Genomic DNA, 9,576 nt, shown 5'->3' on the forward strand with positions numbered 1-9,576 from the left:
TTTGCTATCATATTTCTTGATGAATGAGAGCCGACGTTTTCATATGAACTAGCACCAGCATGTTGTTATGTTCGTTAGTCAGAAACAGGAGGAACATTTAGTGTTGGGGTTTTTTGTTTGGGATGAGGATGGGGGGAGGGCCATAGTTTGAAATTTGTGACGGGGATGTTAACTACAAAACGGGGAGGTCTGACTGATTGCACAGCAGTTTGCAGGAAGGAACACAAAAAAATGCTCTTTGAAACCATTCTGAAAGTCCAACGTGTGACACTAGCAGAGCAAAGATCAAGAGCTTTTGTAGTCAAAATTGATACTTGGGGCAGCTGAGATTAAAATGTCGGGATGGGGTGTGTCCGTGTAGCGTGGCGGTCTATTCCATTCCCTACCAATACAGGGATCGCCGGTTCATGTCCCCTGTTGCCTCTGGCTTGGTCGGGCGTCCCTACAGACACAGTTGGCCGTGTCTGCGGGTGGGAAGCCGGATGTGGGTATGTGTCTTGGTCACTGCACTAGCGCCTCCTCTGATCGGTCAGGGCACCTGCTCAAGGGGGAGGGGAAACTGGGGGGGATAGCATGATCCTCCCATGCGCAAAATCCCTCTGGCGAAACTCCTCACTGTCAGGTGAGAAGAAACAGCTGGTTGACTCCACATGTATCAGAGGAGGCATGTGATAGTCTGCAGCCCTTCCCAAATCGGCAGAGGAGGTGGAGCAGTGACCGGGACAGCTCGGAAGAGTGGGGTAATTGGGCAGAAAAGGGGGGGGTATCCCCCCCCCCAAAAAAAAATGTCTGAGTATGTAGTGTTTTCATCAATCAGTATTTACTAATGAAGGCATGTTTTTTTATGCGCCTAGTTGTATGAATATGTGGGATGAAGAGGCGTGAAGGTGTTTCTGTGTTTCTTGGCACGGTTAGTTCTCTGCTTGTAACTAATAACAGTGAATGATTTGGATCCCATGCCTTGAGTAAAAAGTCAATTCATCCTCAGAAGAGCCAGGATATAGATGAGTAGAGTGGGTATAGTATTTATCTGGCTGCCTCAGGGGAGGAAGAGATTTTGTTTATGGCCAGTAGTTGAGGTGTAGGTACAGTAAAGATCTTGGCCTGCATTAATGTGGGCACAGATGTTAGCTTTGTGCACAAACAGCGGGATTTTTTTAAATGGACCAGAGTAGCCTCATGCAGTCTGCAGAGGGGATGAGACGGGGAGAAATAGGATTGGTTGAGGCATGAATGGATGAGTTAGGATGGCTGAACAGAGTGATTTTGGAGCTTGGCCATGAAGTTGTTGAGTTATAAAAAAGGAGATGACTGACGCTCAAGCAAGGACTTGGGCAGAGTTTCTGCTGGGGAAGGGTCTGACTGGTGGGTCTTGTGGAGGACAAACCCACAGGATCGAGTTGAAGCTGCAACGTGCACCTTGCATAACCGCTGTTTTCCCAGAATTACATGTAAGGGTTACTGAGGGGTTGTCGGTTTTGATGGATGGGTCATGCAGAGTGAATGATTTGCGAGGAAAGAACGGCAGTTCAATACCCTTCAGGTTAACCTTGGAAGATGTAGGAGAATGATAGTCAGGTACATTTCAGCACTGTCGACATAGCAGTGGTAGCAGAAGATGTGTGATGTAATGACAGAGCCAGGGAGTTTGGCATAGGAAGGTTAGAAGACAAGACCCCGGTGGACAGGGTATGTGATCAACACAACGGTGCTCTTCAGGACACTCGATTAATCGAGTAGGAGGGAGTGACTAGAGGGACTCCTGCAATTCACTAATCCATAATGGGGTCCATTTGATTCATTAGGTTGTGGACTATTGATTAGGTTTTTGTCTAAGACCTAGTAGACTTGTTTGGGCTCAACAGACTACTCTGTGGAGCTGCACTGTATTGAAAAAGGTTTTGATATCAGCTGTGTTAAGGGCTAGCTTAAGCAGATTTTATGCAGTTGAACCCCTGACCATACAAAAATTAAAAAATATTGAAATATTAGGGATTTTTTATTTATTTTATTTTTTTTTGGTCCTCTAAGAACTGGGTTACAGTCAAGGTGTGTGACTTGTAATAGTTAGGGTTAGAGTTAAGGGAATTCATGTAATTTTCTTCTACACAAAGGTATGATAAGGTATTTATACATGTGTGAATAACAGGCTGACATCTTTCCACAGTAACCACCTGGAAAAGAGTCTACAATTGCTGATGGACAGAGTGGATGACATGAGCCAAGACATTGTCAAATATAACACCTATAGCCGCAACCTGAGTAAGCAACAGCAGCAGAAACACCAGGTAACTCGCACACACACACACACACACACACACACACACTAGAGCTGTGAACGAATGCCAAAAATAGGCCTCGAACGAATAACGAATATTACACACTGAGGTTCGAATGGCATTCGAATACCTTGAATTTGCATATCACCCCCAAAAATCAATACAGAGAGAGTAAGTCTATTGTAGCCCGTGTTTTTATTAACAGCATATTTATGACAACATACAACTCCAGCACATTGTCCGCACATATTAGTCCAAAAACTGTTGTTGAGCACCCCTAAACATAAAATAAATCTGACTAGGAAAAGGCCAGATGATGTTAACTAGGGCCTACTCTAAGTAACATACAAGTAAAATAAATCTGACTAGGAAAAGGCCAGATGGTGTTAACGAATTTACCGTAAGTAACATAGGCATAGTAAATTATCCATGACCCACGGGGCTTAAAAAAATAAAATCAAGAGTCCTACTCACTGTAGTAGTATAAGAAGTTGTGCTAATAGTGGTTTGCGAGAAAAACCAAAGCGTCCACGTGTTCAGACTCGAGAGCGCTCCTTTTTTTGGTGACTATGTTTCCCGCATCAGAAAAGACACGCTCAGAGCGCACGGATGTCCCTGGCACGGCGAGGTATCTCTGAGCCATCTTCCCGAGGTGTGGATATTTTCCGGTGGTGCGGTAGGACAGTTCTGTCTTGCATATTTTGCAAACAACTTTGTCACAGGTTCTCTCTTCGATTTTCCCATTAACAGCCCAAAACCCAAAGAATTTCCATACGTAACTTCTCAGATGTTGTGGAGTATGAATGACTCTCGCAGGAGATGTGCTAGTGCTAGTGCTAGCGCTTGGGTCACAGCCAACGTTCTTCTCGGATTCCGCCATTTCCTGTGTTCTATGAGCCCGCCCGCTCGGCGTGGGAACTGACAAGAGCTTTTTAATTTCCGGTTTTACTACGGATGTAGGCTATGCTTATTTTCATAAAATACGTTTCACGAAACCATCATTTATTTCCATTTAAACGTGTGTGCATTAATAATAATAATATTAATAAGGGGGAAAAATATATTAAAAAAATATATTACAAAAAATCGAATTTCATATTTTCATATTCAAATTCGAATATTATTACCATAATTCGAATGTACATTCGAATTTCAAATGCTATCTGACAGGCCTAACACACACACACACACACACACACACACACACACACACACACACACACACACACACACACACACACACACACACACCCATTACCAACAGACACAATTGCAGCAAGTGGTAGTGAAAACCTCATCACTAATGCACATGGCAAGGCATATGTGTGCATGCACACACTAATAGACACATACAAACATGTAAACCCACCTTCAGGAGCAGATACACGTAAAGCCAAAACAGCAGCAAAAACTGAACTTATTCCTGTTCACATACACGCTCATATTCTTCTGCACATGGACAACACTTCCAAGATACGCACACATGGGGATGGCGCTGCATGCAGCTGCTATTTCATAAACAAAAATAGGTTCATCAAATGAGATGTTAATGTGCACTTTGTGCTTTGATTTGATAGTGTTGTACATTTCACGGGCATGAGATTATTCCCATGGTATGAAATCGGGCAGCAGCCTACAAGTCGTCGTAGGGTTCAAGCCAGCTGAGGCGGGCACAATGTCTCCTGGGCTGATAGGTCGGGTTGACTGCAGGCTAAACACTACTGTTGCTTCTAATTGGCAGAGCTGATTACAGGCTTGATGAAAGTGTTAAATTTCGTCAGATTGGAGGGGCTGTTGAGTCACTCTTGATTGGCACAACCAGAATGCCCCTAATGTGGTGTAAACAGTCCACAGCAGAGCAACTCTTAAGAGCACAGTAAAGTAGTGCCAAAAACTGGTTTCAGACCTTGGTTCAGGATGTAACAACGGAGACTGTGTGTTTTTCTTACGTATAATATCGTGTAATGAGTAAACACACTGCCGCATACATCACAGCCATCAACAAGCAGCTGCAGCAATGCCACCAGGAGGTACGCACCCACATGCCAGTTTTAAAACTAATTTCTGCCAGCTTCTCAGCAGGTAATGATGAGATAAAAATGACTAATGCTAACCTCTTCAAATATGCATCATGTTTTTATTAGCTCAAACTCATCCCTCGCCCTACCAAAGCTGTTGAGGTTTTTTTGCCCATCGCACATCGGCATCAGTACACTTTGTGATGTGCCTCTTGTGCTTCCCTTCATCTGCCCGTGTGAGGGCTTGTTCTTTGTTACGGTTTTGCAAATTGATCATTTGGCAGTAGGTAGGAGAGGTCAAAGGCAGTGTATTTTATTCAGGCTGCCTTGAAATGCCGTGGACACCCAGAGAGAACAGAAGGTAGACTGACGCCGCAAGTCTAATATCAATAACAAACTTTGCTGTAATGATGAGATAAAAGACCTGTTTCACTCACCGGTTAGATACTCCACCGGCAGCTCAAACTACACTCAGTAGCTGATGCAAAAGGAACTTGTGTATTTTCTGTGCACTCGCGTCTCACACATACACACAAAATGTGTCTGCAGACCAACTCGGGCATCCACTACCATTATGCTCCATAATGGTAACCCTCCACATCCCGTCATCACTTCCCCCTGGCAGCCCTGCCCGTGACAACACATGGCCATAAAGTGACTCACTATATCACACTTAGACATCCCATGTATGACACTTCTTTTTTCCATGTTCCTTGCAGTTCTGTGCAAGTAAAAGATACACAGACGCCTATAGATTATAGAACGTGAGCCAGCCCCTACTGAAGCATGTTGACTGTCTCCTCTACAGTCTTCTGCTATTGACCCTTCTGCTTTCTGGCTTAGAGGAACCTTGTTTATCATCAAAGAAAATTCTATAGTGTCACAGGGGCTCCATTTTTCATTTGCTGCTCTCTGAATTTGATATAACGCTTGTGCCAATGTTTTCTCTGCTGTCAAATTAATCTTTTGTAGTGGGAACAAGAAACCTTATTTCTGTTGATATAGTCTTTTTTTTTTTTCTCCATCTCCTAGGCAAGTAAGGCATGGCAATGTTTTTGTCATTCGAGTACGTTGACATGGAAACTAATACCCCAGTTACAGAGTAATGGATTCAAGGCAATATTTCCGATTAAAGTGTTTAAACGGTTTGAGATAACCCGATTTCTTGACAACTTGGTGTAAAGTGCTACTTCAGTCAGTCTATGATGCATCAGCTCTTGCAGTATTTCCTGTTATCGCTGCCCAAATCGTGTGTGCCTGATCATTTTGAACGTTAATATAAAACACTATAACATGAGCGCTGCTACTCACCATCCCTTTTTTTTTTTTGCGGATTTTTCCCCTGTTTTTCTCCCCAATTGTATCCAGCCAATTACCCCACTCTTCCGAGCCATCCTGGTCGGTGCTCAACTCCCTCTGCTGATCCAGGGAGGGCTGCAGACTACCACATGCCTCCTCTGATGCATGTGGAGTCACCAGCTGCTTCTTTTCACCTGACAGTGAGGACTTTCACCAGGGGGACGTAGCGCGTGGGAGGATTCCCCCCAGTTCCCCCTGCCCCCACGAACAGGCGCCCCGACCGACCAGAGGAGGCGCTAGTGCAGCGACCAGGACATACACCCACATCTGGCTTCCCACCCACAGACACGGCCAATTGTGCCTGTAAGGATGCCCAACCAAGCCGGAGGTAACACGGGGATTCAAACCGGCGATCCCCGCGTTGGTAGGCAACGGAATAGACCGCCATGCTACCCGGATGCCCCGCTACTCGCCATCCTGTCTGATGGTTACCTGTTATAGCGCTAACCAGATCCATGTATGTACTAGCGGACAGATGACCACCATGAGGTGAACGTTGTTTCAAACCACCTTCCCGTTCACTGCATCCAGTGACTTTCACATGTAGTTTCAAAAAGACGATGTCGTTTCTGCTTTTTAAAGAGCCAAAAGATTTTTTTTTTAAATCTAGGTGCTGTAATCAGGTTATGTTTACCCCAGATAACACCATAAAACCATTTACAGGACTGTTTCCAAAGTCAGAGGGATATCTTTATTGGTTTATGATCAGTTATTGGTTTGCATGGGAACACACTTATTCATTTAGTCTGGCAGCCAGGCCATCTGTGAGGAAAATATATATTTAGAGGCGATGGTAGCTGTGCTGTGCCAAGCTAATTTTGTGAGGTGGAACACAAGTGCAGAATATTGATGCTTTTCAAATTGTTTCCTTGCTTGCGTCTTAAATTTGCATGCTGCTCTACATTTTCATTCTGATTTTGCAGTTTTGCTTTTGTATATTGGTGGGGAAAAAAACTCAACAAACACTGTTGGGTGTTTTTTTTTTTTTTTCACTGCCACTGTTTTTGTCATACTTAAGTCACCCACATAGGTACGTTATGGGATGTTTAGTTGAAAGCACTCAAGTTGCTCCCATTGCCATTCCTCTCTGCACCTGCCATGACTTCCTCTTCCACCGGTATGTCAGTCGGTCCTCCGGCTTGCCAAATTAACAAGGCTTTAAGGCTCTCAAGGGACCCGGCATTTCACTGATTTACTGAGTGTCAGCCCCCCAAGAAATCACTCAATCCCTTTCGGTGTCTATAACTTGATATCTGTCTGTGTTTCTCTTTCTACCCCCACTTTTTGTTCAAATTTCCCGTTTTCTCTTTACCATCTCTGTTGCTCTTCTGCACACCCCCATCTACTCTCTTGTTCTCTTGCCCTCTTTTCCTGTTTCTGTCTTCCCTATTCTCCCTCTTCCAACTCCATCCTGCTGTTCCCTTCCTTTATCCTTTTCTTTTCTGCCAACTTTTTCTCTCTCTGTGGCTCCTCTATCTTCTCCCCTCTCCCTTCCCTCAAATTTGTTCCCTTCTCACATCCTCTGCCCAATTCCCTGCTCTTCCCCCTCATGCGGTCATCTTCCTTTCGCCCACCTCTCTCTCTCTCTCTCTCTCTCTCTCTCTCTCTCTCTCTCTCTCTCTCTCTCTCTCTCTCTCTCTCTCTCTCTCTCTCTCTCTCTCTCTCTCTCTCTCTCTCTCTCTCTCTCTCTCTCTCTCTCTCTCTCTCTCTCTCTCTCTCTCTCTCTCTCTCTCTCTCTCTCTCTCTCTCTCTCTCTCTCTCTCTCTCTCTCTCTCTGTCTCTGTCTCTGTCTCTTTCCCTCTTTTTTTTTAACAATCCCCCTCCCCAGTACCTCCAGAGGCGACAGCAGGAGAATACACAGCGACAAAGCCGAGGGGAGCCCCCACTGCCCGAGGAGGACATCAGCAAGATGTTCAAGCCTCCTCAGCCTCCACCACGCATGGACACACTGCTCATAGCAGGTACACACACACAACAGAGGCCCCTCTACCATCATACACGCTCAACACTCTTAATTTTCTGCCAGCCTTCGTCCACCCCCTTCCATGTGCACATATGCAAGAACACATGCATGTAAGAGCATGCATGCCTACACACACACACACACAGCACCCCCCTTTCCTGGTAGCCAGCCCCCTCCCTCCAGTCTCCATAAGCCGCCTCTGCTCCGCTCACAGGAGCTCAGGTTCTGTTCTGTAATTATCTCGGCCATTATCTGGAAATTACATTAATATAAAGTTTATTGACTCAGTCTTTGAATCGACCCACCACCACCGTCTCTCCTTCACTGCCTGGCACTTCTTATGACACTTTCTCAACATTCACGTCCTCCCCTTTGCACTGTGCCTCACTGATTGCTGATTGCCATTGTTGTTGCCTTTTGTTCACCCCACCTCTTTGTGTGTGTGTGTGTGTGTGTGTGTGTGTGTGTGTGTGTGTGTGTGTGTGTGTGTGTGTGTGTGTGTGTGTGTGTGTGTGTGTGTGTGTGTGTGTGTGTGTGTTCTGCCAACAGGGCAAATTAACAATTACTGCCAGAATGTGAAGGAATTTACTTCGCAGAATCTTGGGAAGCTGTTCATGGCAGAGGCTCTCCAAGGTCACACCAGCTAGAGAGGAAATGAAGAGAGGGTGAAAAAGTGGGAAAGATGAAGAGCTTACAGGGATGCAAGGCAAAATCACCAGCCCATGAACGGAGGAGTAGAGCGTTGGGTATTTTCTTTCTGAGCAGGAAACCCCTGAGCCCCACCTCCAACAATTAAGATCTTTGAGAATCCCATGATGGTTGTCATTTAAATAAAAGGTTTGCATCTCCAAGCTTTCACCGACTCTGCGTGTGCTTACATGTGATAGTGAAATTCAGTTTCCATGGGAAATAGCTGAATATAGTCTAGTTATCACTGTATTTTACTTTATTCATACAAATGGCTCCTTAATCTTTAAAATCTAATCATAATTAAGTGCTATAAGCGTTTGCTGATATTGATAGTAGTTATGCAGTACAATGATACTTGTACATAATTAGATTTGGCATGTTTGTTTTTTACTTTGGATCATGCATGTAGAAGCAATTAAGCTGAATCCGCTTTGTCTGATCACATTTTGGCAGCAATAATTTCCTTGTAAAAGCCATTATAGGAAAGCGCCTGAAAATGAGCATGAAGTGTCTGTTATGTGACATATCGGGGAAATGAAATGAAATGTTGTTTCCCCCAGCCCACAGCAGTGCAACACAAAGACAAAAACACAGATCCACAAACTACAAGAACTTCAAGAACACACATATCCAAACTAGCACATATGTCCAAACTAACACATATATCCAAACTAACACATACTAATATATCTTCTCAGTTGCGGTGGACTAAGTTGGCGCTCACCTAGTTCCTTCTATGGTCACACACCAGGAAGCTGAAAATTCCTCTTTGATGAATACATGTATAATTAGCACCGTTTTTTCCACTTTCTGACCATGTACATCGATCTTGATGTGAAGTGCTGCCTTGAAAATAATTTTTTTCAGGAATGCACCACAAGCATTTTTCATTTTAGTGAGTGCTGATGGATAATGGGTGTGAAGCAAAAATTAAATTTCAAACGTCTGACTTAATGAATTCATGAGTAACATGATTTTATGTGAAACATTGGCGCTAAGGGGCGTTTACATATCAAAAGGTCCTGCATAAAAATACAGAATACCATTTGAAAATGAAAAAGGAATGGTTTAAAATTTTAATTTTAGGACGTCTTAGTCTCCTTAGGCGTGCCCACATGCTTTCTGCTGTTTTGAGATGGTACCAAGCTCACACAAGACGATGTTTCTCAAAGATATCAAGTTCAGCACAAATTGGCGATGTATACAGACGATGTCCTCAACTGAGCTTGTAATTAGATAAGAACTATACGCTGAACCCAGTGTGTGG

At 44.1% G+C, this 9,576-nt stretch overlaps 1 protein-coding gene across 1 annotated transcript in view; it reads left to right on the top strand.

Moving 5' to 3' along the window:
- The window catches only part of LOC130117791 (eukaryotic translation initiation factor 3 subunit H), a 102,068-nt gene extending 93,598 nt beyond the window's left edge, over positions 1-8,470 (top strand). Inside the window, exons 6-8 of the mRNA XM_056286022.1 lie at positions 2,168-2,288; positions 7,485-7,617; positions 8,169-8,470. Of these exons, the coding sequence (XP_056141997.1) occupies positions 2,168-2,288; positions 7,485-7,617; positions 8,169-8,266 (352 nt within the window). The 3' untranslated portion in view covers positions 8,267-8,470. The remainder of the gene's footprint in view (positions 1-2,167; positions 2,289-7,484; positions 7,618-8,168) is intronic.
- Positions 8,471-9,576: the final 1,106 nt, after the last annotated feature.

The sequence above is a fragment of the Lampris incognitus genome, chromosome 9 (assembly GCF_029633865.1).
Source record: "Lampris incognitus isolate fLamInc1 chromosome 9, fLamInc1.hap2, whole genome shotgun sequence".
In the NCBI taxonomy this organism is placed as follows: Eukaryota; Metazoa; Chordata; class Actinopteri; order Lampriformes; family Lampridae; genus Lampris; species Lampris incognitus.